The sequence below is a fragment of the Hirundo rustica genome, chromosome 8, assembly GCF_015227805.2.
Source record: "Hirundo rustica isolate bHirRus1 chromosome 8, bHirRus1.pri.v3, whole genome shotgun sequence".
In the NCBI taxonomy this organism is placed as follows: Eukaryota; Metazoa; Chordata; class Aves; order Passeriformes; family Hirundinidae; genus Hirundo; species Hirundo rustica.
The window spans coordinates 20021336-20049091 of record NC_053457.1 but is presented as its reverse complement, the minus strand read 5'-3'; the positions used below and the strand labels follow the sequence as shown (position 1 = coordinate 20049091).

The following is a 27756-nucleotide window of genomic DNA, read 5'->3' as shown; positions in this document are numbered from 1 at the left end:
CTCCACATCCACATGGAAGGGAGAATGAGCCATTTGCTCTTTACAAACCCTTCTAAGAATGCTATATGAAGAGAGATACTGTGTACACTTACCACTCAAAATTAAAGGAATCCACAAAAAAACTCCAAAGGCTCCAAAACTTAGAAAGGCCAAATATTTTTTGCAAACAGTTATGACGTAAAACTGGGTATCATGTTATTTTCTGTATTAAATGCCGCTACTAAAGAAAACCATTTCAAGGTTGTTTGATAATGTAATTTTATTTTAACTGTACTAAATGATGTATTTCATATGTATAGTGTAACTTTTTATAACTGTATTTTAAAGACCCAAAGAGAAACTAGTTAATCAGAACACATAGTTAATATACAATACTTGAAGCAACAAATATAGCAACACAGTCGACAAAAACCCCTCTGGGCAAGGTGCACATGTTTAAGCAGATTGCTGCAGATTGGATTTGACTCTCAGCCAAGCTTGCAAGACGCAAGATGACAGAGAATTAACCTTTAAATCCACCTTCTTACCTAAAGAAGCCTTCATGCAAGGATACGTTTATTTCTCACTCAAGGACACCCTAAATATGTCCTTGTACTGTCATTTATTATGTAAGTACAAAATGTTTAAAATGTAATTATGTTAAGTAATACTTGTAAATAGAGTTCTCAACTGCTTTATATGAGTGTATGTGAAATGTTCATAAATGCACTAAAACCATCTCTGCTGTTACATTGTCCATGTCAAATACTTACTAGAAATACTTTCTCTACCTACAGTGAGAAGTACTCATCAAAAATATATTTTATACAACATTAACTTCCACAGATTAACATGGAAAGTTAACTTTAAAAAGTCTGACCTTTGTATCCACAGTAATTTTCACCAGACAAAAAAAAATATAGGCATGGTACCTATTCGCATTTCTTTGGAAACATGACTGAATGAATGTTTAAAGATGTGTTGCAACTCAAAGAAGAAAATGAACCCAGTAAGTTTCTCAAGCAATATACATGCTTTATTTGTGTATTTAGGATTACACGTGAAAGAAGGATTAACGTTCAATCAACAGAAAGGAGATCAGAAGGCACAGATAACATAAAAAGTCACGTACATCTCCAGTAGAGAGCCACACATCAAACCAAATTTTTATAGGTGGATTTGTAAGACATATCACTTTACAACTAAAATTTAAAAGAAAGCCACAATAAACGGAACTTTTTAAAGGAGTAGGAGAGATTTCAGATATAGTTTACTTAATTCAAGTAGAACACATATTTGACAAAATTTGAACTTCTCCAATAGCATTTGAAAATATTTACAGAGACAATTATTGAAGGCTAAGTATCCAATAAATTTAAGGCTATTAATTCTTGCTTAATAAATTAAAAATATAAATATATTAAAATGTACGGCTTTAAACTACTCACACAATTTTACAAAATGTTTCTTTACAAAAATCTGGCAGCAACTGAATTTTGGGATAAAATAAACGCAGTGAACTTCCTTGTTGTAATGTTAATAAACTATATTCTTGTTTGTTTAAGTTTGGGTGCCATATATATTTTGCACTGAGCTGAAAAAATTGTTTTTCTTGTTTCAAGAGTATGCAGCCTACTACAAGAAACAGAAAGTTTTTAGATTTGGAGCCTGTTACAAAGACAATCCACCCAAATGGTCCATATGAGTTGACTGTAGAAAAGGTATGCTGGCAGGTAGAGGTCTCTGGAAAATTATGACTTGATTTCCAGACTTCCATCTTGACAAATCATGAAGAAAATCAGCCTACATCAATTACAAGTTTTACAGAAATAAGTCTTGAAAATACTCATTAAACTCCTCCTCCCTGTAACAACAACAAAAAATAAAAGTCAGAGAGTTCTGCTTTGGATTTGTACCTAGGGGACAGTTTTTGTATGAAAAACTTCTGCTTAGAATTGTAGAAGGAATAGATAATTCTGACTTACTCACTACATTCCAATACCCTTCACATGTCCCTGTGTGAGCTGACTCTTAGGACCTACCACTAAGGTAATTAATGGTATAGTAGGGGGCAAAGCAGCAGTGGAGCGGTAGTGGCTTAACAAAGGTTCTCCTCAAGAGCTGCGGATGTCTTCTCTTTAAAAACACATTTTTTGGTTCACTGCATGGAAAGAGATTTGACATAACCTCTTATGTGTGAAAACTCATTGAAACACTCAGGACAACTCTGTCTTTGCAATTCTGAATGGACCCTGTACGCTTCAATAGCTGCAAGTTCACTACATCAAACTAACCGTGATTTTTCATCTGCTTCTCGTGAAGGACCTCTCCAAAAGTCAGCTTTTGAAGGACCATCTTCTGCATTGCTGTTACCTAAATCTGTTGAAAATTTTAAAATGTTTATTAAATAAATTTAAAAATAATTTATCTTTTTTTTAATTAGATGATACATTGCTAGAAGCAACGTTTAATTGCAGGCATGAGAATAAACTGAACACTTTGCACAAAGTGAAAATGAAAATGTTCTGCAATATTAATTAGTGTAGTATCAAGAAGATTCTTAGGTATCACACACCAATGTTTTGGTCAAACATAACAACAATCATGCCAAAACAATGATCTTGATATAACAGCAACATAGCATTTTTTTTTCTAATGCTAAATAATTGCAAACACAGAATTACAAGACAGTTTCAATTTATGATATTAGATTAATCAATTACCTTACTTAAATGATAGTTCTTACCACTTGTGACTTATCAGTGAAATTTTAAGAAAACATGGATTATTGCATATTATTGCAAGCATATTAGAATCTCATTTCAGAAGCACCCCCCCCTTCCCTTGAATCTTCCAATAAGCTGCCTGACAAAACAAATACTTTGGGCATGGTCCAAATAATAAGAAAACTGCTTCAGGTCTTCCTGTATCTACCTGGGAAAGCCTAGGGGGTGAGGACCTTCCAAAAAATGTAAAGCAGAGCAGAGCAATCAGTGAAAACAGTCAACCGCTTTTAGACAGTTTGCAACAAGAATTGGCATGACCAGGAGATGGGGTCTGTTTCACAAAAAAAGAAACTGCAGACTGGAATCACTGAGACACAAGCAGTGACTACAGAGTCACTGAATGCATCCACTTGCAACAAGTAGGTCTCTGAGGTACTACAGGTGGTAGTTGGAAAAGACATTAATTAAAGCCTAGGATTTATTTAAAGTAGGGGGGTTTTTTGGTGGGTTTTTTTGGGTGGTTTTTTTTTTTTTTTTTTTTTTTTTTTTTTTTTTTTTTTTTTTTTTTGAGTGGAGTACATATCAGTATAACTCCCTGAAGGAAAATGTAGCAGTTATTACATCAGAAAAGTACTATCTTTACACAGTGCAGACTACACAGCATGAAATTATTAACAATGTACCTATTTTTGCACTCTACTCTTTTTTGGAACAACCTGACATCTCATTTTTCTGGTTATTTCCATTCTGTTATCCGCCCACATTTTTAATTTTTTGATTAAACAATTTCTTCCTTAAAATTCCCTAAACTTTTTCTGCAAGATATGTAAGTCATTCATTCAAACCTTTGTACTTGTTTCAGACAGCTTTCTCATAATATAAAGTATTAAACCAGACAGCTAATAAACTAAGATCAATCACAACTGTCTATGATATTATGCAACTTATTACCAAAACATAAAGGTTATTAAAATACTTTTACCTTTATCAGAATTATCTGAATCATCTGAAGAAACCCGATCTGTAAAAAAACAACAAAATAGAAAAAAAACCAATAAGGTTCTCTTGGTTTTATCTGTTATCTTAAATTGTTTACAAAGATATTTCTATCACAATTTCTTACACTAAACATGTGCAAATACATGCACATACCACATTCAAAGAAAGCAAGCAAACACTGAAATAAAAAGATTTTTTTTGCATGAGTGCAAAGGTCATCAATTTGAACCTAATCATGTCAACCCAAGATCTCTGGTGTAAAAAGGTTATCTAACATTTCCAAAAGGCTTTCAACCCCAAAGCCTCAGAGAATTAAATACTTCACAACCCTTTCTAGTATGCAACATCCAATGCTAGCACAAATTTCCCCTTGCAGTGCATACTTTTTAAAAGGCTGCCCCTCTCTGTTATATTAAATATAAGAAATTTATCTCTTTTCTGCATCTAGGAAATTTTACCTAAGAAATTTACCTTTTTGACTACCTGTGTTGCAGTCAAGAAAGTTACATATCAGTATGTATAACTAAAAGTATTTATACACAATTATATGTCTCTATTTATGCAGCTATAGCAAAATTAAGGTTCAACTAACATGAGTATTTTAAGAACTGAAGTTTTAAAGTTTAAATTTACCTTTACGAGTCTTTTTTTTGGACTTCTTTTTTGCCGAATGGGATACTTTTGTCTTCTTATTTTTTGGCTCTTCAGAGTCCTGTGCAGCTCTGCCTCTTTTCTTGCATGTTTTGACTTCTTTCCTCCTTTAAAAAAGATGAATGTACACCTCCTCTATTATATGTACTTTTTACGCAACAGTAAATCTGAAGTATTTAATTCAGTCAAATGTGTCATTTTTTCAGACACCTATCAGTAGTTAAAGTGAAAAAAAAATGATTCAGTTAAAAAATAATGCTATTAGAAGCAGAAGAAAAATATTCACTGGGCTGAAATTAAGCTCACGAAACTTCTGTGGTGGTAGGGATGGAATTCTTCCAGTCTGAGGGGTTCTGTGCTGTCACTAGCACAGCATCTTAACCCTCAACAGTGACAAGTCAGTGGCTTTATAAGAACTCCAGAATATTTATGCTATTTCAGGATGAATGAAGTTCCTAATCACCTCACTGATGTTTTGTCCCTGTGTACTGTTCATCATAATTGTAACTTATCAATAATTCAGTCCCTATTATTTTCAAAGTATTTCATTACCGGTGATGGAAGTTTAGTTTGTGGGAACATTCTGGACATAGTCCTGAAAAAGAAAAAATGAGAACATTGCAGCCAAGAATCTCATAAGGATAATTAACCAAACTACAAAATGAGGTAGAACTAGATCTTTCAAGCTTTTCCTTCAAAACACTAGTTACAATTGCGTCAGGACTGAAAAAATACATGATGAAAATCTCCAGTACAAACCCAGATTTTACTAAATGTGAAGGATGATCATAAGTTCAGCACTGGCAAGTCTTCATTAAAGTAATATCAGTGCTTCTCATGTACAGACATTCTATTTATGGATCCTTGTGGACAGATCAAATTCTTCTCCAATTATACTGAAGGCGTGTTAAGTCTATTAGAGCTTTGTCAGAGACCAAGTGCTCCCACATGGAATGTGTTGTGCACAAAAGGAAAAAAACCCCACTACTCAGTCATTTTACACAAAGTAACTGTATAAACTGCAACAAGTTTAATTATCTGATAAACATATCATCACGTACTCAATACTGAATCGGAAAATCCCAGTCAAGATGGAAGAATGGAAAATTGTTTAAAGACAGAACTTTTGTAAGAAAACACAAATATTGGAAATAAAATCAGTAGAGCTGAAGATGTGCAAGAAGTTGTCTGGTCCAAAGACTGAAGGACTTCTAAGCCAAGTAAGTGAATGAGCAATGACAATGCTGAAATTCTCCTTGCAATGCAGTATTGTCCATTAAAACTAGAAAAGTTTCTATATGAAACAACTTATACCCAATTATTCTAATTCTATGAATGCTAATTATAAAGAATAACATTTTAATCTTTAACAACTTTGTCATATATAATGGTAACAGCAGTTCTCTCTAAATCAAGAGCACCATACTACCACCTGTGATTAATTCAACAAAATGATCTCCTACTCTGCATGTGTCATGAACTCATATTATTATCATTGGGTCTCACTTGATACCATTCAAAGTACAAGATACTTGTCTTCTTTTAAGTGTACATATCCAAGAAGGGCTGACTTACTCAATTTCACAAGTGCATTCCTCTTTTCACCATGTTCAACGTAACCAAAATTCACCTCCCAGCTTTTCAGGCCTTCCTTCTCATCACAGTGTTTATTTCCACAGGAAAACTGACCTGTAAAGAGTCGAAACCAGCAAACTGTGCTTCAATGATTAACATGAATAGATATGGGGTTGTTATTTCCAGTTCTGCTCGGTTTTTGCTTTTCATTTTCCATTTCTTTCCAATAAAAAACCCCACAAATCTAAAAATAACATCTAGATTAAGGGAACAACAGGGAACAACAAAGCAATCAATCATACTTGTCCAATACTGACTATTTGCAAAAGAAAAATCATAACTGTGTTTTGAAATATATGAATGATGGTGTACATTATGAAATAATAAGCCTAATGTGAACTCTGAAAAAATGAATGTCACTAGGCTACATCCTGTACTCTAAATAATTACTTTCTTAGCAGAGGATGATGGATCAGAAGTTGTGATTCTGACATGCATCTTTAATGACATCAAACTATTCAAAGTATCACGTTTATACAATATGAAGATGCCCACATTTTTTATACATAACTAGTCTACCTGATACATACAATTTTTCTTCTAGTGACTATCCATAAATACCTTTCTTTTAAGAAAAGGAAATCAACTTAGTGAAAATGCTATGTCAGCTTTAAAAGCTTCCTTTGGTTTATCACATGAAAGCAACACTGATTTTAAAACAGATCTGCACATAATCAATTTTGTTTACACCACTGAAGTCCCAATATTGGAGTAATAAAGATATATGCATTCTCTTTGCAGAAGACTGATTTGAATGCAGAGCAGCAGAAAGGATGTGTATTAATAGGCTCACAAACAGGACTGTTGGTGAACGATTAACCTCAGAAAATTCTGCTTAAGCAGCTAACTAGTGGATTGGCAGTGTCCTCAGATACTTTAGTTCTGTAATGAAACACCACTTGCAATGAACACATTTGAAATAAAAAAACCCAAAACCCAGAACTCTCATAAAAAAGCAAGTTTCAAATTAATATACATTAAGTATGTTTAAGCCTATATAAGATATGGCTATCAGTACCCTGTGTCATAGCAATCTGTAATATGACCTCCTTTCAAAACACTTATTGCAAAGACTAGAAAGAAAAGAAGCCAAAGACAAAATTTGGCACTTACAATTAGTAATATGTGTCACCTCTTCTTTCACTTATCTTTGTGACCATGCAAAGACAGCCAGCAAATGCAAAGCAACCAAATGTGAGTACTCCATTCCTGCATTCCCTCGCTGCCACCCCCAAACCTTAGTAACAGCGCACCGGCAGTGGTTCTTATCACCACTGTACTGACACAGCTACATCAGTACACACCAAAAGTACATCCAATGCTAATGCTAATTATCAGACAGGTAGGTATTGATGTGTCGTTACATTTAAATAAAGCATTTGATATGGCTGGTTTATATTTAAAAATTGTGTAAAAGACCCACGGCTTTTTTTAAAGGATTGTTTGGAACCGCACTTGGAGAGCGCGTCCCACACCCGTGAGAGGGTTGGGTTCTCGCACCTCCCAGTGGTGAAAGAGAGGATTTATCCACTCTTACATTCTAATGTTCGCTTTTCATTGGGGTTCCATCAAAAAGCTTGAAATATGTAATTCCGCACTTTTTCCCACATTTTAAAATATGGAGTACCACATATTAAACTTACAAAGCTATAATTTTCCCCCATAAGACATATAATAATTTACTTCTCATTTAATTTTAATTATCTTGTTAAAGCATTCAATAAAGCATGTAATTTTGTCAAATGTAACTATCTATTAATATAATGTGTTGTGATGAAAGCAACATATGACTACAACTACCTTTGGAGGCTTTATTTACAGTTTAAAAATCCCCACCATTAATGTTCATGCTTTCTAGTCTGAAATACTTATTTTTTTGAAAAAAATCATAAATGCATTTCTAACTTTCTGAAATACATTACAATACAGGTGTTTACAGAATACAGCTGTTTAAAGAACTGTAATTGAGTGAAACTGATCAGCAGTACAATGCCATGCAATTTTCTGGCATGTGCATCCATGACTTCTGAAAACCACATGTGTATGAGAATCCACTCCAGGAACAGCAATACCTCATTCACCTGATTTTCTTGCTTCTTCAGCAAGTTGAAAAAGCCCAAGCACCTCAGCCGTGGAACGAGGACCACTGTACAAAGTCCCAGTAACACACTGGTAAGACTTCACACCCAGAATTAAGGTACTGATTTAGAGATGGGATTGGGAGACATGATAATCATTCCCACTGAAGTTTTCAAAACCAATTTAGCTTAAAATAGGTATCACACAAGAAACTTTAATTAAAAGTTAACATTTTGCAGAACAGCAGTGGAGAAACTGTTAATCAATAAATTATTTCCTGAGGAAAACTACTGAGAGACTTCAATTACAGGTATCAAAGGCTAATGAGGTAGCAGAACTACTGGAAAAAAGCAGCTAAAAAGCCCACCCATGAAATTCTATATTATCAAACACATTAAGGTGGTGTTCATTACAAAACTGACCTAGTGAAAATAAACTATATTCTCTTTTAATTGTAATTTGTGCAGATCGGTGTGCAATCTGAACCTATGTGGAATAAAACAGCAAAGCTGGAAGACAAGTCGATTTATTGTACATTATTATCTGATGAACTTACCAGTACCACCAATTATTATCTAACAAAATGATTTATCTATCAAAAAGCAGCAAAAGGAGCATCAAGAAGAAATGTAATGTAAAATGAAAGACAGCGTTACCTTTTCCTGAAATTACTTCTTTCTCATGTCGCCATCTAAATCCAAACTGTTAAGATTAGAACCAAAATTGAGTTGTGAATAGTCAACATATTAAGCACTGTAAAGACTAATTTCAGTTGACTGATGTCCTGCACATGGCTCATCCATTTAATTCTTATCCAGAAAATTTAATTTTTTTCTCTTTTAATTAAAAATATCTCTCTGCCTCTGCTGAGGCATGGTATTTTTTTAATAAAATACTTCAAATATTTTTATTTTTATAGGAAGTCCTCCATGCTGAAAAACAATTACAAAAGCAAATACACTAACATTTCCAAGTAGAAGACAAGTTGGCCTAGAAAACTGGAAATAAAAACAAAATAATAAAATGTATTTTATTTAATGACCAGGTGTCAAACAGATCTCATTTCTTAGTAAATAGGAGACACTTCCAATCTGTTAAGCTACAAAACAAAGTACGGAGACAGCAAATAAGAAATTCTCTAGGAAAATAAGACAACAAAGGGAACATTTCCAGTCCAGTGCATATCAAAGTAAAACTTAAATGCAGAACACCCTCCCGTGCTGCACTGCAAAGCTGACAATAGAACTGAACTATCTGACAATACAGACGGTCATTTACCAGCCTCAGAGTTTGCAGACAAGATGCACTGAAGGTTCAAAGACAACCTTGACCTAGAAAATTCTTATCTAGGGAAAATGTCAGGAGTAACAGACCCAGCACAAACAAGCGCTGTCAGAACACTCTTCCACTGTCTCTACATAGCCTCACACCAGAGGTTCCCACTGGCATTTCTGATTAAAAGGACACATCAGTGAAGACCAAGACAGACTGGTCATCAGCAGGTGAAGCAGCCTGGGAGCAAGAAGAGTGAGTGGGTCTCCAGCTCTGGCTGTGAGAGCACCTGTGAATCTCTAGGGATGAGCGCAGGGGAGTCCCAGCCACGCATGTGTGTGTGAGGGAGTAAAACAGTTTGGACCAGCAACTGGAATCTGCCTGTGGCCTCAGGGGTGCCTATGTCTTGGGGCTTCTTATTGTTTTCTTCTGAGCTTTGGTCTTTGAGAAGGCAGTTCTGCTTATTTTTCAGATTCTCAAAGGAGATGCTCCCATGAAACTGGTCCTTACCATTATCCAGTCCTTTGTAAAACAGTGGTTTACTTCAAATGAAAAGTTCCTAAAGCGACCTGAGCTACAATCTCTAGGCAGAAACCTTTAGAAAAATTATCTGACTAGAAGATTTTGGCCAGGAGCAGAACAATTACAGCTGTGAAAAGACAGATAAGCACATATGTGCAAGACTCAATCTGTGCAATATATATATTTAAAACATAACAGAAAACGGACCTCCAACTTTTGCTTTGACACCAAGTAGCACAATATAGAACCACAGATCAAAGATCAGCTAAGGTTGGAAGGCACCTCAACAGACCACCAGCTTCAACCTCCCACGGGAAAGGGAGCCCAGATGAGATTATCTATCACCCTGGGCAATTGCATTTGAAAAACTCCAGCAATGGGGATTCCACTATGCCACTGGGGAGGTTTTCCAGCAACTGAATGTTCTCACTATAAAAGAATTTCTTTCTTATATCAAGGTGAAGCAGCAATATGTATCATGCATGCAAACGGCCGACTAGCTGAGAAGCTGTTATCTACCTCTCACAGCACCAGCACTGCAAAATAGAAGGCACAGGGGGCTAAAGATATCCAGCTTCCAGTTTCTGGAAATGCAGAAAAAAAAATACGGCAGAAAAAATCTGAAAGCACAGACTGTATTCCATCAGTGCAAATGGGATGAGCAGCTTATTTAAGACTTCCAAGTAAAAAGCCTGCTTTGAAATCCTTCTGTACCAAACATGGGCATGGACAGATCAGTCACTGAGAAAAATCTCTTATTTTTTTCTATTTTTCTAAGAATTTCTAAGAAAGGACTTTCATATGATCAGAACATATTTGAGAACAGAAAGCATATATATTTTACAAATTGCATTATGCAGCACTTATGCTGACATGGCAATTCCAAATATCCAGGTAATGACTTAGGAGCTTAAATGGGAACAGAGAGCGACCTCAAAGTTAGGATAGACACAGTTGAAGTCTGACAGGGAAATACTGTTCACACAACAAAACACACACACACAAAAATCTGGGCCAGAACAGAAGTTTCCCACAAAAGACAGCAAACATATGGAAACTTGGCACAGTAGTGAGAGAAACAAAAGTCTGTAAGCATGCTCAAGGGAAATAAGCTGGGGGGATGGGGGGATGGAGCAGACATTGAGGGATATGAAATAGCTACAGGAAAATCAAATCCAATTTACTCAAAAAAGGAGGGAAGGCATCTTCAGCATTTTAGTTTTTGTTGGTTTTAATTTTTGCATTTTAATGTCCCAATTGTCTTTAGATGTCTGTCATCTTCCTAATACAGCTAAGCCCAGTCCTTGCAAATATTTACCAGTGAATGTAATTTTCAATACTACAAGTAGTTGAAAATAACTGGATAGGCTGGGTTACTGTGCGCTCGAAACACCGAGACACATCTGAGTTCAGCACCAGTCTTTGGAAAATCACAATAGGAAATTCATGTATACTCTTTGACTAAGAACTTAGTCAGCCAAAAACTTAGAAAAAATAAAGGCTGTTCCAGTTAAGAAGAAAACCTGGTGCTGGAATTGGGCTGCTTCTCTTAAGAAATTCTATTTATTTACAAGGCACATACAAATCCTGTTTCCACAAACAGAAAAGAACAACCAGCAAAAGATGCTGCTTTAGAATAGACTTTTCCAAAATTGTTTCTGCCAGCATTCAAGTACAAAACTCTTTTTAGACTTTTTTTTTAACAGTAACATTCCATGGGTTTTCAGGCCTCATCTACTACTCCTCTCCTAGCAAGCTCTCCAGCCTTCCTTCTTTAACCCCTTTGCATTTTCTGCCTTTCACACACAATGTACTTCTTCATAAAACATCATTTGACAGAAGTGTTCCTATTCCCACAGAAGCACATTTTTGAGGCAGTGACAATGCTTGGATTCAAACTGCTGCTTATTAAGTAACTTGACAAATTCTCACAACTCTCTTTCTATGGAAGGGGTACTAGCATTCTGGTTTTACAACATATCCACAATCATAAAGCAATTTTTAAAAAGGCTATACTTCAAAACCCAAAATGATTTACAGTAAGGAAAGATACCTTATTCTCTTTGTATCTGCTGAGATCTGCTATACAGTATTCTTTGAACAATTTGTCATAATACTTCTTTGCAAGCCTCTTCTCCCTAAAATGAAAAGTATTATTTTTTATTAAATATAGAAGACAACATAATTCACTTTACATTGTAATGGCATTAGCAAGACAGACACATTGTTTCAGTGAAAGAACATAAGTTGTAGACCTAGAAATGCAACAGATCCACAGTCACTAAACTAGAGTAATTTCCATAAAACTGGAAAAATATATATAAAATAAATCCACTATACATACTAAACTGTGCTTTTTCAAACTCTGCTTTCTTCAGAGTTTTTGAACAATCATTTGGATCTTAGAGAATCACTATTATTTATTAGTTCTTTCTGTCATCAATTCATGTTGGCATTTGAGCAATATTTCAATATGAGAGACCTCCTAATGATCTTTCATTTTCAAATGCATCAAAGAATGATCACCAAGTATGCACAGTAATTCTTAAGTAGTATGAGAAGCCACAAATTTAGTACAAGTGATCTAAAAATAACATATCCTATAATAATAATAGTTTCAGGTACCAATTCATGTCTGCCTCATCTTCTTCATTCCACAGGAATCTATGGTTTTCTCTAATAACATCAAGATCCGTCTTGTCATTTGCTCTATAAAAGGACACACTTTTTTAGTACAATGTAACATTAAAATGAAAATCCATCAAATAATAATTTGGTAAGCATCAATATTTTACAGTTCTGATCTCTACCTCACAGCACAAAGAAATACATTTCTATGAAATAAAACTATCAAAAATGTATTCCTTGGCATACCTGTTCCCAAATAAAAAAATTCCTGGTGGAAAATGGCCACTGAAATTGTGATGACTTTTTATACTCTTTATTGAAGACAGTGATGTTAAAAGGCAGTTATAGATAGCTCTAAAGAAGTTATTATTCTGGACAATGGATAGCAATTCTGCACATTCAGAAGTATTTCAGACTGTTATTTTGAAGATACTGACAGATATTTCTCAATGTACCCTTTATTAATGATCACCTGTCATTCTTCCTTTTTACATAATAAAACAAGAATAATTCAGCTCATGGTTAAGTTCTTATCTAAAAATACGAAAACAAAATGAAACAAGGCACTTTTGTGTTTGGGTATTTCCAATTACTGTAGTTACCATTTGTGACCAAAATAATTAGTAATTTGATATACAGCCACATCCATCTCTGCCCCCAAAGCTATAATATATATTTAACAGCTTTACATAACAGGGGAGCTTTGAAGTCAGAAGGGGAAAGGTTGCAAACAGTTCTCACCCAGATCTTCGGAAATCCTCTATTTTGCCGCCATAGTATAAAATGTAGTCATGCACAAACTTTTTGTGTCTTTCGTACTGAATAAGGCAATTAAGGATTGTTTCAGAACTTGCTTCCTTTTACCACAGTTTAAAACCAAAAAAACCCAACCAAAATATTTTTAAATATTTAAAAGAAAGACTACTCTTCTCACAAACAGTTCAGCAATTTTCAAAAAAAAAAAAAAAAAAAAAAAAAAAAAAGGAATTAATTAGGAGCTTAATAACCTCTCATAGAAGCTAATTTCCAAATACAGGAATTCAAGGCAATTTCATCTTTAAAACCTCATTCATCATATATAAAACTGTCTTCCTCTATCAAAGATGTACTGTATGCATATACACAGAAATTTGGTTCATTTTTTCAGCTGTGATTTAGACAACAGCTTCTCTGTACTGCAGTTTTGGTTTAAAACAAGTTCGTATTTTTGTATTATAAAAACAGTCTGGCTACTAAAATGGAATAATTTGTTACATTTTTACCACCAACATACAAATAAAAGTTGTACGTTTCAGTTTGGAAATGAAAATCATGGAAAAACATGTAATGCTTCTTAGAACACTTTGGCCTCAGTGTGAGGCCAAAATAGAAACATAATTTGAAACACATTTGTACCATAATTTGAGCAAAATATGTAACTACTTATTCAGAAAATAAGTGTCTTCGCTTATAAAGCAAAAACTTTATACATGGCTTCTTAAAAAGATTTTCAATTAACTTTTATCTTAACAGCAAAAAGAAGCTCCTCTGAAGAATGGCTCAGTATCTGGTGCTGCACTGTCACTAATGTGATAACTGAGAAATCCCAGTATTTTGCATAACCTGTGCCCCATCTTCAAACTTGAAAAATGAAACAGAAGGATACAGCATCCATCGATATCAAGTGAAATCTTCTTTTTCTTGCTTCTTCCCTGTTAATAACAAACATGTTCCAGTGAAAATCATCTTTCCATGAAGAGTAAAATGTCTCACAAAAGCAATATATAAAAGATACCTATCACATTCTTCAGCTGCAAATTGTTTATGAACCACACTCCCTTGTTTTTGTTTTTGGAATGGCTTTATCAGAAGGGCATCTTCCTGTGTTCTAAAGGTGGGGAAAAGGAAGAAAAGTTAGTCAAGAACTTTTCATAAGCAATTAAATTCTCACGTGCTAAACACTGCACTATCCTGAGTAACAAAACCTATTCTATTATATTGCTATTTTCTACAAGAATAAAATGAAACTTCAGAACCAACATCAGCTTGGACTTCACCTCATTTACAGAAAACCAGAAAGGCATTTGCTTCCAGCTGGCATTTGAAGTCGATTGCTTAAGAAAGCAATTTGTAATTTATTTTCATTAATATTGTCACTATAGAACCACAATGATAAAACTTGGAAGAATCTCAGTTTCACTCTGACATTTAAAGTCCTTTACAAATCTCAGCTAAACAACAAAGTAGGAACAGGAAGGACAGTGCATTCACTGCAAGAGAGTGACTGGCAGTAACCCTATTCCACCCTTTCAGGCCAGTGTCTCAACACCTCATTAAACAGCTTGGCCTCTTGTAGTGCAATCACCAGAATCACAAATTTAAAAGTCAGTCACCATGTAACGAACCATACTTGTCAGTAGGCAGCTAAAATTACTTGCAGAGTTCAACAAAGTGATAAAAAGTTAGATATATACATTTTAGCTAGTAAATGCTACATTTAATTAATTTCATTCATAAACTGAAGTGAAGAAAAGATTTTTTTCCCATAATTATCAGTGCACAGAAGGGCTGGAAATCTGAAACCTGAAGACAGCAAGCTAGGGAATTTGTTTCTAGCGATGGAATATAGGACTCTCAAAACTTAAGGCATCATTTACTCAAAAGGATCTGTAAGCACAAAATTCTCATAAGAAGGATCTATAAACCAGCAATTTGGAGAGAATTTAAGACTACTATTTTCCTTAAAGTGGAAATAAATACTATAATAGAGCAAGAAAAGGAACTTTAACATAAGAGCCCTACTGGGAAATCAGCAGTGGTGTGCCAGAAGAAAGATAATGATGGCATTTTTGAAAGGCTCCTGATAGTTAGTTAATATTCCACCTAGAAAGTGGAATGGTAGAATATGCAATGGCATCTAAAGAAAATGAAATCTGAACAAAACCAGTCACTATTTTAATGGAGAACAGCTATATTTATAAAATAAACTAAATGGCACAGTGCCTGCTATTATTCCAAAGTTTAAAATATGATTTTTTTTTTCCAGAATGCAATCAGACACTACAAAATCCATTCTTTCAATTCTTCTATAGAGGAAAAATATGCAAGAGTCCTAGGAAAGTTTCCAGAAAGCCTTCTGAAATAAAGACCAATAAAAGAGCAAGGGAGAGACAGGAAAAAGTAAGAAAAGTATATGCAAAATGTAGGCCAAATGTTCAGTATGGTGCAGAAAGTGTCAAGGAACTACAGTAAAAAAGCAAAATAAATACATAATTAAATAAAAATATTTACAATACAGTCAGATCAGACTACAAAATTCCAGGTCACTGAAACTGTGCAAACCACTGAAAGTATTGGCCAAGGTCATCTCAAATAAGAGATGTGCAGGTACGTATCAAGGATTGATCACAACACAATTTACCAATTCCCAGGTCTCTCCCCAAATTAAATAATAAAGAAGCAGCATCAGTTCTTCTTCACTTCAGAGCTCTTTGTGTTTTATATCTACAAAGCCTGCTACCACTTGGCCTTTTTTGCCTTGCTCTCCTAGCACTTCCATTTGTCCTGATGGATCACAGCGCAGCAAACAGCGCTGCCAAAACCCAGCAGTGGATACTAATGCTTGGAAAAACAAAACACTCTGCTCCAAGAACTGAGGGGCAAATATACACCAGATGGAGATGGCAGAACAGATCTTTATCAGCTGTCCCTAGGAGATGACAAGCTTTGGCAAGCTTGAGATGAGGAGATGCAGAAATCAAAGAGACTGATTTTTTCAAAACCCATTTCAACACCAGACCTTACATGCACCAGCATCATCTTCTATGCACACTAAGAGGCCATTTGTAGAAAATACATAATGTAAAGTGTTAATTCTGTACATTACCTTTTAGTCTTTTGCAGAGACTTCTCTCCACTCTCCTCATCACTAAAATCAGAGTCATAGCCTCCATGGCCACGTGCCTGAAAATAATAGACCAGTCAATATATCTACTAATGTAATATGGATAGAGCATAATTACAAATCAGTACTGTCCATCATGCATAAATAGAAGACAGAAAGACAGAGAGCAAGCAAACAAGTGCAAATTCTCACATGTCTAAGCCAAACAAAATTCCACAGACAATGCAGAGTATACTCCGGGTAATACAGGACAAAGAAAGATCACTTTGTAAAATAGATCACTTTTTAAATAATTTATAAGCGTAAGTCCTCATATTTAATCTTCACATATATATAGGAAACTAAAAGTATGATAAATTCCTTGGGTTTTTATTTTCTAAACAATGTTCCTTATGTAAGGCAAAGTTGAGTATCTTCCCCAGGAGCTAGTCCTCCAGGGAGCTGGAGGACAGAAAGTGATACCCCAACATTATAAATGCAGGATAATGGCAATAAAATTTTTTGGGCTGTGATACAGCATTTTAGATCATTGGATCTTATACTGGAAGCTGGAAATCTGATTGAAATATTAACGAAAGTACAAAACAACAATATGCTTGCAAAAATGAATCGCCTCATCAGCACAACATTCCTACTAAAAAATGAAACCTTTTCCACACACTTTGGGACTACAATGTCAAATTAATACATATAAGAAAACAAAAAAATCCATATTGTAACGCTTTCAAATGACCAAACACTGACTGATGCCCAGATCTACCACCTCCATTTTTCAAGGCACAGTTCCATGTTCTATTCCTTCAGGAGATGCAATGGCTTAAGCAGAACCCATCTCCTCTCCCTCATTCCTACCCTGGTACCTTTCTTCCAGTTACAGTTGTGAAAGTACACATAAACCAGATCAAACCCACCCAAGTTACAAAGGAATGCAAAAAAAGATTATTTTAACCCAGATAAGTTTCCTTACAGTTTGTCCTGAGCCCCCACAACCTACACCAGCCAGCTGAAGGGGCAACACAGGGAGAGCGCAGCCAGAGCAGGGCTGGCCACCAGTTGTGTAAACCAGCATCGACTCCAAACCAGCTTTTACACAACTGAGGTAAAAACAAGAGGGATGGTTATTAATATAGCTGCATGTGGAAAGATTCCACACACACTACCAAAGCGTCTTGGTATGTGAGACTGGATAAGAAAAGACATGGGGTTAGAAAACAAGCGTGTTTGATTCAGCTGATTCTTACACTACCTACAGTTGTTATATTCCTCCTCAGCCAAAAAGCTGAGAAAAACAAAATCTGAAAAAAAGACACAACTCCTCAGGATGATTTTGATGAGGTACCTTCTCTTGATGCAAATGCCTTGCAGAAATGCCATGCTGAAGAGTCAGCTGTATCCTCTACTGACACCAATAACTGGTTTGTATTGTGCACAGTATGTAAAGCATTGTTCTCAAACTGTTCTCAAAGCATGTTCTCAAACTGACAGTGAAGAACTCTTTTTAAGATTTTAAAAAATTCTTTACTACTATTATTATCATTATTATTGATGATAAACAAATACTGTAATGTTCCTCCCACTCTTCTGGATGCTTCTGAAGAACACATAACTAACTCTTCTACACATATATATTTCAACAAAAGCTAAATAAAAACTTTTTCTGAACTGTTTTCTATTTCCCAAGGGACAAAAAAATTGTCCATTACCAAACAAAACAGACACAAACCAAAAAGCAAACCCCCCCAAACAAAACAAACAGAACCCCAAACCAAATAAACAAGTGTAGCAGATGTCTGCTGTAAACGATCCTCATGCACTGGCAAAAAAGCAGCAACGATGTAGTCTCATAGCTAAGTGGTTTTAGTAGCCAGCCTGTCACTACTTTTGTTAATGAAGTTTATATGGCCTTTAGAAAAGTCTGAGCACTCCATGAGTAAGCAGCAAATATATTTATACTTGGCCTCTAAATTTAAAAATTATCATGCTAATCTGGGAATATTCTAAATGGCATTAGTAAAGCTTCCCAAATTAACATCGAGAGCTTCCTTCATACTCAAAATGGAAGAAAGTCCCAGACAACACCATGAGCATGGAAGAGAGATGAAGTACTGAAAGAGGCAAGGAAAGGAAAGTGCAAATGAAAGGAGATTTTCACAAAGCAGTTGCCCTTGGATGATGCACCCCAGGAAAGAAATGGCCATCCTCACTAATTAGCTCTCAATCTGAATCATTCCAGGAATGATTCAAATAATAGAAAAAAAAGATGCAGAAAAGCTGCTCCAACAGAGTCATACTGTAGAGCTCTCAGAAGTTAATGAATGCCTTTTGTAAAGCTGACTGAGAATACCTGAGGGGCAGGTTTGGCTAAGGACTAGGCTGCTCTTCCAACAGGAAAGCTCTTCACAGCTTCAGATATTCCTCTGAATCACTCCAATAGCTCACAGATAAATTCAGGGTGGAAAAGAACAACCCATGACTGACATGACACTTCTGGATCACTCCTCTGTTGAAGGTAACAGCAGGACCGACAGGTACTGCATTGGCGCTGGGTTTGACAGCAGCAGCTCCAGCAGAGCTGGACCAATCTTGCAGAGACTGGGACTGAACCTGACACCTTGGGATGATTCCAAGATGACCTGACTTTTGGTAAAACACACCTAGTTCATTTCACGAATTCCATCAAGGAACCTCATTCATAAATGAATCTTGCCATTTCAGTAGGACAATGTAAACAGACATCTACTTAATACTGCAAAATTTTATAACAGATTTCTCCCCTTCTGCACAAAAACAAACAAACAAACAAACAAAACCCACCAAAAGAAAATAAAAAAGAAAGAAAGAAAAAAGCCAGACAAAAGTCCCAGATAAGGAAAATATGTTTAATATTTAACTGTAGAAATAGAGGAGCAGATACCAAAGCTTTGTGCCCAGTCTAGCAGATGTAGACATGGCCATGCATAATCATCAACAAAATTTAGAGTAACTACTTTCACTATTTAATACATCCTTAAATATAAAATTTGCTTTGATGGAAATTGTCAGACTCAGAATGATTCTAGTAAATTATTAATACAAATACCAAGTGTTTTATCAAAACACAAACCTGAAAGCTATGTAACTTAAATGGTAGAGTGTATTTTGCTGCACCAACTTTGAAATTTTTATTCCCAAACAATAAAACTAACTGAAACCACAAAATTAAAATAAGCACAAATATGCTTTGGGGTACATTTAGCTCACATTTAAGTAAACCAAACATCTTTGATTATTTAATAATGAAACAAGTGGAGACAGAACAGGGCCCACTAAACTCTCAGCTCCTAAAACACACAAAAAACATAGTAAATGCATGAACGTTGTACACAACCGATGTCCGACTGAGATACCAACACTTGATGTCAATACAGGACACTGCAAACTGCCCAGTACTGCATTTACAGCAGGTATTTGCATCCAGAGAAGGCACCTCCTTTAAGCCTCTTCAATGGGGAGAACACACACTCGTGAAATGGACACATCGCAGTTCGTGTTGACTCCCAACCACAACATGCGACTGAACACGAAACAACTTTCAAAAAGAAGAAAAAAAGGCCAAACAATCCTATAGAATATTCCCAACTGGTGGCTCCTGACCTCGGGCCCAGTCTTGCCCTCCTAAGCATTGCTCCCGTCCTTCCCTTTTTCTGCCCAGCACGCAGACCTGCGGCCGTGTCTGCTCACAGCCCACAAGTGGCCCAGAGCAGATCCGAGTGCTCGTTTTAGTACAAACTATTCGGGGAGGGTCTGAAGGACACACTGAATCTATAAGAGAACTTGAGAAGCCATCCTTGATGGATAAAGGATACTGTGTGGAAGGTCAGAATGCTTCACTGCAACGTGCTCTTCCCACCCTGACGCTGTCCATGAAGCTTTGCCACTGCGACTTGGGGAAAAAAAACTGATAGTAGTGAAACTAGTTTCAAATCTATTCTTCCTAGTAAAACTAGCTTCAAATCTATTCTTCCTAGTAAAACCTATTACAAGGACTGCCTGCATATACTGTACAGTGAACGGCCCTAACAAAGAGAAAAAGCATTCGCAAGATACTGCCCCTTTATTACAGCTATGAAAGAACAAGTTCGAGTAAAAGGTAGGTGACAGCAGACAATGACATCGAGGATCGAAGCTTTGTGGAGCTCCACGGAGAAACCGAACACCGGGCCGCGTGGGTCGGACGCAGCTTCCGAAGCCGTTCTTTCTCGCTTGCTTTCCCGCAAGTGGCGCAGCGCTGTCCCTGCCCACCCGACCCTTCCTCCGCCGCCGGAGCGGGGCACAGGCACGGCCCCCGGCTGCCCGCCCGCCGCCCGGGGACGGCGGCTCGGCCCTTCCCCCACGGGCACGGCCGGGCCCCTCCGCCATGGAGGCCGCGGCCTCCGCCGGGCCCGTCCCCGCCCGCCTCTGCCGGGCCCCCTCCATCCCTCCCCGCCCGCCCCACTCACGGCCGCGGAAAGGCGCAGCTGGTTGGGCTCCATGGCCGCGGCGAGGCCCTCCTCGGTCGCCCGGCCCCGCTCCCGGCCCCGGCGCTGCTGTGCGGGCCCCTCCCGGAAAGCGGGGCAGAGGCGGAGCAGGGCCGCACCGCGGGCTCCCTTCCTCCCTCCCTCCCTTCCTCCGCCGCGGGCGGGCGGCGCGGGGCAGCGGGGCGCGGGGGAGGGCGAGCGGCACGGGAGGGGAGGGGAAAGACGCTCATCATGTTTAGGGGCGAGGGGAGACTCTCTGCCCGGGAACCCGGTCAGCGGCCCCGGCTGCCGCGGTCTCCGCCTCTGGGAAGGTAGGACTCCGCCGCAGGGGCTCAGAGAGGCCGGAGTGCGCCCCTCTCCCCGGCCCGGGTCGGTCCCGCACCGTCCCCGGCGCTTTCGGGCAGCGCAGTCCCTGTTGCGGGAGCAAGGGCTTAGACCCCGCTGCGGGAGTCGGGGCTCGGCGGAAAGGGTCCCTCGGGAGGATCGGGGAGGCGGGGGTCGTTGTTCGGGAGGAGGACAAGGGGACAAGGACCCCTCAGGGAGGGAGGCCCCGGGAGGCGCTCTGCGGTGGGCAGCAGCTGCCAGGCGTGCCCGGGAGGTGCGCGCTGCCCTCGGCGCGGCACAGACCGCGATCGCGGCCTCGGCACGGCGATCTGGAACACTGATTTCTGCCTGTGCCAGCGGCTTCTCTTCTGTTCAGTCGCATCTCGCAGGCAGAAGAACGAAAGGCAGTATGTGACTCAGTTTCCCTGTGAGGACCGACGGCAACTGGGCGATAAGAGTTTGGGAGCCTGTGGGTTGCATCATAAAAAGGAGCTTTATAAGCCAAAAGTATTTGCTGATCAAGTAGCTGGGAAGCACCAATCTTTGGCATTAAGCCATCAGATAGAGCAGTTAGCTGTCAATGAATTGATAGTTTCCCCTCAAACACAACCTGAACTGCTGAGGTCTGAAATGCTGTAATCCATCACAGGTACTTTCTTCTGGACTGTGTTAGAGTTTCCAGTTGTGTTATTGATTCCTGGATAGTTAAACCACAAATACACTTAATACAGGGAAATATTAAAAATTTAAATACTGCTGCTGCCCTTGTAATATGCAAGTTGTAAAATAAAAGTTGTAGGTAGTTGTTTTTCTGCAGTAGGGCAATCACACACCACAGCTGACAGTGTATCTCCTTACCTTGGCTCCTCAGTCTCTGTTTTCAGATTTTTTTTTTCTCCTGACCTAGTGTTTGTGTTACTTCTTATGTCATTACTGCTGTGAAGGGATACAAAGATGATGCTGAAGTGTCCCACGGAAAGGAGCTGAGTGGCACTCTGCGTGTGTGAGTGCATGCAGTATTCTGCTGAAGTCCTATTGAATGCGGCCCATTTCCTCTAAAGGGCAGAGACTCTGTTGCAAAAATGGAATTATCCTAATTAATAATTTAAATATATCAAAATAAATAATGTATACTCTCAAAGCTGTAATAGCAGGCATCTTTTTGTTGTTCCTGACTTATGGCAATGACAGACTATTTTAGTATGAATGAATCCTGACATGATTCTGGAAACTGGGCCAGCGTATCATTGATTATGCACTTTGAAGAAGAGTGGGAAAGGTAGAGGAAAGATTTACAATTCTTGAATCTCTTGGCATTGTGTTGTGGCCACAAAAGCCTGCATATAGAAAAAATACAGTTTCTGGGACAGGAAGATTCTGCAGTGAGTCCAACTATAGCAGCTGCTGTAGATGCTGAAGTTATGTTATAAACAGCTTTTCTGAGAATAGCAGATAGATAATTTCATCTTGCTATGCTATGCTTTTCTGATGTCTAACTGAGTTGCTTTAGAACATCACCTGACTGCATTTTATATGTGGGCTAGAGTAAGCTACAGCTGGAGAATGGGTTCAGGAATGGCCTCCCAAATAAACTGGGAGTTGAATCTGAACGTGCCCTTAGCCCTTGGTATATACATTATACTTTGCTCCATAGTTTAATTCTAGCAACAGCATATTTTGACACCAAAAAGGCACTTCTCTCATATGAGTCCCACAGGACTGGAAGGGGAAAAAAAACCAGACAAGATGGGCTTAACTCTTTACAAGGCAGGAGGTGCTACATTTTAAGTTGGATTTCAATGACTGTACAGCCAAACCTTAGAGGCACAGCTTTCCTTTTACAAGTAAGTCAGCCTATGCCAATCTTTACAAGTAAGTCAAGCTGCCACTGAAGAGAGCATTCTTCTTGAATTTGCCTTAGTGCTCATCTGACCACTCCTGCTGAACTGCAGAATTTAATTTTCTGCCACTCTAGCTCCTGTGACTGTCCTGATGTGGTATCTGTGTGAGTAACCTTGGTGGGGCAGAAAAATGTTAGGGATGGAGGGATGGGACAGGAGGGAAGTGGGAGGTGAAAAACAGGGGCTGTCCTTTCAGCAGCAGCTCTCTTTTAGGCCAGGTCAGCAGTAATGTGAAACAATTGTCTCAAATTACAGTAGTCCTGAACTTCGTGGTCCATAAAGGAGAAAACATCACTGTAGCTTTAACTTTAGTTCTGCCCTAAATCTAGAATGGGCTAAAGTATGAGAACTCGTGCATCCAAAAACTTTAAGTCAGACATGGTACATACATCATAGAGATGCAGAATTCAAAGTATTATACCTGACATACTTTTTGAGCTGTTCCTAAAAGATTCTAGTATAGGAGATTTCACAGCTAAATACCTTAATCTATTAATCTCTTAGGTATAAAGGGGTTTTTCCTACTATCTAAGAAAAATCTTCCTTGTTGCTATTTAATGCCTTGCACTAGTTTGTACAGAAAGCAAGAAGCCGTCATCATTTGAATAACATTTTTAAGTACTGGAAGACATATATCCCCACAAATTTTTTTTGCAGCCTGAGAAAGTACTTTAACCTTTCTATATAGGTTACGTATTGGAGAACTACATTTTATTGCTCTTTTTCTGACTCAGATCTCTCTATGTATTTTTAAGAAATATGAAGAGTAGATGTTTATTCCTTAACAGTATTTAGCCAGGAAGAAACACATCAGCCTTCCTGTAGAAGATGATTGCCTCCTAAGATCTTCTGGTAAAGTTGTTTAAACTCAACAGATTCTGATCTGTTGAATCAAAATCAGTTTGGTTAGCCAGTTAAAATAATTGTTCCAATTTTTAATGAAGCAAATCAGAAGGCTTTGCCAGTAGGCCCAAGGAGGCAGCTACCACTGGTATGGAGAGCAAGGGCAGAGCAGTCACTGACAACTACATTCATTGTGAGCTGTTGCTGGAGACTACATTTGAGTTTGATTATGCAACAGTAATGCGGAAGCATCAAGAATGCTAGTAAAACTGAGATTTTTCTTGTTTAATCTTTCCTCTTTCTCCATTAAGTCAGTTCTTTTGTTGACAAATGAAGACATTATTTTCTGGTGCTATTTGATATTGGCACCTTCCTATCTCCTACATGTCTATGAAGTAAGTTGCCAAATAATTTATTTTTGTTTCTTCATTGTACGAACAGTACTTTGGCATCTGTCATGATCCTGATTTTTATCTCCTCCTATTTGAAGCCCCCTAGTAATTTGTAGAAAAAGCAAGTAAAGCTAAAAATGTACGTTCACATATGCCAGTAACATCACATTCAGTAACTGTACCTCTTTTTCATTTAGCTGTACCCGTGTGCAATTTTAGGGATGCACTGTGCCTTCCAACAAGCCCTGAGGAAGGTATACACTGCAATCAGGAAGCTGATTCCCAAGCTTAAGACTTCCTGACAGTCGGGGTATACGTGAGGGGCAGTGGCTCACGCTCACCAGTTCCCATCACAGGTACTGGTCACTCCAAACTAGTCATTAAAGACTAATGATATTCTGTAATCATCTAGAGGCTATGTGGATGTAGCTGGCAGTGCATATCTGGTTTGTCAAATTCAATGAATGCTGTGTTCCACAGTTTTTTGCCATGCAGGGAATATTAAACGTGAATCTTAATTAGCCACTAGATGTCAATGTTGCTGTGCTATAAGGCAAATACTGTTTTATTTGTTTGGCTGATAAAGTAATTTCCTCAAGAACTTCTGTATTTAAAGATATTTCCAGTATAGAGTCAGTTACAAAAAAAATCATAGACAAGCCCATGCTGTTTCCATTATCTGAAGAGCAGCTGTGCAGTTTTTTGATATTTTGAAGTTGCAATTACCATTTCAGTGCATAATCATTGTTAGAAAAGTGCCTTTGAAAAAATAGCATCTGGTTGATCATCAGTTTCCTTCTTTGTTCTAAAATCCCAGGCCTTTGTATAAGTAGCCACAATAGTTTTATTGCATTTCACTTGTTAATAAGATAAAGTTAAGCTAATAATATAATATCTAATCCTATTATAAGAGTATTGAATTTCCTAAATTCCAGTTATCTGCGGACATTTTCTCTCAATTATTCCTGTTTAACACCACTGGATATCCATGTCATGTACATTGTGTGGAGGTAGAATTTCTAGAACATGAAGACTTCCAATATGATAGGCAATTTGGAAAACAGTTCTTTTGAAAATTCGTATATCTGAAGGCAGATCCGACAGATAATGGCATTTTAGAAGGACGTACGAGGTAGAATTTGATCCATGGACCTTTCTTATTCCTGGCTCCTCTACCTCTAGAGTGAACAAATCACTGCCATCTCCACAACTACTTACTGCCAAGTGCACTGAAGGTGCTGGTTCTATTGTCTGTCTACAGAGCATTTATTTGGAGACCAAAGTTTGGAAACTGGTTTAATAAACAGTCATGGAAAGCTGAAGAAGACAACGGTGCACATCCTGAATTCACATTAAGCTTGTTCTGCTGTTAGGATAAAAACAAATGTCAAAGGCTCTTATTAAAAATAAAGTTGAAATTTCCTGGTGATCTGAAAATCTCCCAGGATTTCAAAGATGTGGAAATTGCATCCTTTTTCTCAGCTGATCAATTTGGTAAACAATATCCCAGTTTAGGCCACAATGTTAGAAAATACTAAGCTAAATACTAGGCTAAATAATCTGATTTATTCCCTTGGCTCCACCTCCTATGATGCATATAAGGCCTCTCAACTTCATACACAATTGACAAGATTTTTTTATTACTGTTGATAGAAGAGCAGCCTTAGTCTTCATTATTACGGACTGAAGTAGTTGAAGTCCTGCTCCACAGTTTATTTGACGGTAGCATTACTTCCACTCTTAACATGTTAAAGAATCACAGTTACTTTTCTTTATATAGAAAAACTATAACTGTTTTAATTTCTAACATCTATTTTAGTTTTCTTGCCTATGACTACAGAGTTATTACATAACATAGGAAAGAAAGAAAGAATCTTATAACTTGAAAACCAGACTGCTTCTTTCATTCTTTTTGTTGTAATTAAGGGAACACTCAAAGCATTAACCTTGATCCTAAAACTTCTGTGTACTTAAAAAAAAAAATCATTAAAATTAAGTTCTATGTAAGTCCTTGCTAAGATGTATCCTGTATATAATAACAGTATGATCCTGTGAAAACAACTGATTCAGTTATGGAAATAATAAATCAGACTTTGATAAAAAATAATTCTTAGAATCAACTCCCTGTATTATCTCTGAAGTTTGGGCTTCTTTTTGCACAATGTACAGAATTTTACTAAATAAATCCCCTAGAGTTATATTATGTAGACTCCTATCTAGTGTCCTTTAATTGTCACTGCTAGTCCCACATTTGTTTTGTGGCAGGTGATTATGTTCTCCAGAGCTTAGTCTGGCAGTTCTGCTCAGAAAAAGCTCACTACAAGATTACACATGCATGTAGGCATGCATGAACTTGAATAGTGACTTGAGCCTATCAGGAATTTAATTTAAGAGTAATTACCAGTATGTACAAATACTACTTCTTAGTTTTATCAACCTGCATTTAAGTAAGTGGAATACAGAAACTAACTCCACCACCATGTTCCAGTTTTCCTTTGAGGAGATTTTAGAAGTTCATTATGCTTAATTTCCCTGAAGTATGAGCTGTTTCCTAAGAGAGCAAAGAATGCCTAATCTTACTTTTATGGCTAGATCTGCTTTGGTGGAAAGTGACTGATGGCATCCAATTACATAAATACAAGAGAAAGGCAAATTTGTTTTTCGTTTGATATTAGAGTTATTATGAAAGATGAAAAAAAATCATAGAAAATAATTAGAGAAGGTAAATCTAGTAATGTTGAAATAAATAAAACAACTGACAAGCAATGTACTTATTTTCTTTAAATTACATTGTTTTCCACTGGATTTTTTTGAAGGGGGGAAAAAAGAATACCTGAGCAAAGTTACAGTCCATTGTATTTTTAAACCATAGTGGACAAGAAAAGCATTCCCTCTTTTCCTGACATGCATTTTTGTGCATAATGTCTACCATGTGTATATATACATAATATTCACTTATGAGAATTGAGGAAAGGTACAAATCACTGACAGGGTATGTTTGGAATCTGAAGTCTTCTGTATAAAAAGTTGGCAGACAAGTCACTGTCATCTGAATCAAGCAGTTACACACTGTTGGTGTTCCCAGCGTTCCACAGAACCTGGAAAATAAAGTTGCCTCAAAGTCCAAGTCTCAGATGCCATGTTAATAGAGATGTACTGTGGGGCTGGTAAGATGAGTTCATCACAGTGTTTTCCACTGGTTGTCTGTAAGCAGAGAAAATATATCAGAGATTACTTGCAATATACAGTGCTGCAGTCAGTTGTTTGGAATCTCACAGTCAGATTTTAATAAACTAAGTTATAAGAGCATAATAAAATGTAATGATTGTTATAACAATGATGACACAATCAACCCTCACTTTATCTTACTATTTCAGTGGGGTTCCATAGTAAAGTAGTACAGTAGCTGCATGTAGAGGCTGTTAG

General features: G+C 37.5%; 2 protein-coding genes across 3 annotated transcripts in view; one reads left to right on the top strand and one right to left on the bottom strand.

The window, feature by feature from the left end:
* Nucleotides 1-995: 995 nt before the first annotated feature.
* On the bottom strand, nt 996-20977 carry LOC120755625 (protein FRA10AC1). The gene is made up of 14 exons (XM_040070849.2): nt 20853-20977; nt 16357-16433; nt 14266-14358; nt 14137-14182; nt 13233-13309; nt 12489-12572; nt 11917-12001; nt 8726-8771; nt 5931-6044; nt 4908-4950; nt 4338-4462; nt 3688-3726; nt 2274-2358; nt 996-1843 (listed from the first exon to the last, which is right to left on the bottom strand). Exons 1-14 carry the CDS (start codon nt 20883-20885, stop codon nt 1801-1803), a joined length of 990 nt encoding a protein of 329 aa, XP_039926783.1. The 5' UTR covers nt 20886-20977; the 3' UTR covers nt 996-1800.
* Nucleotides 20358-27756, top strand: part of LGI1 (leucine rich glioma inactivated 1) — a 29513-nt gene continuing 22114 nt past the window's right edge. Inside the window, exon 1 of one of the 2 annotated variants that reach the window (XM_040070845.2) lies at nt 20358-20503. The gene's annotated coding sequence lies outside the window, so the exon portion shown is untranslated. Of the gene's footprint in view, nt 20504-21056; nt 21182-27756 lie in introns of those variants that run through there. The other variant, XM_040070844.2, reaches the window with a different exon arrangement.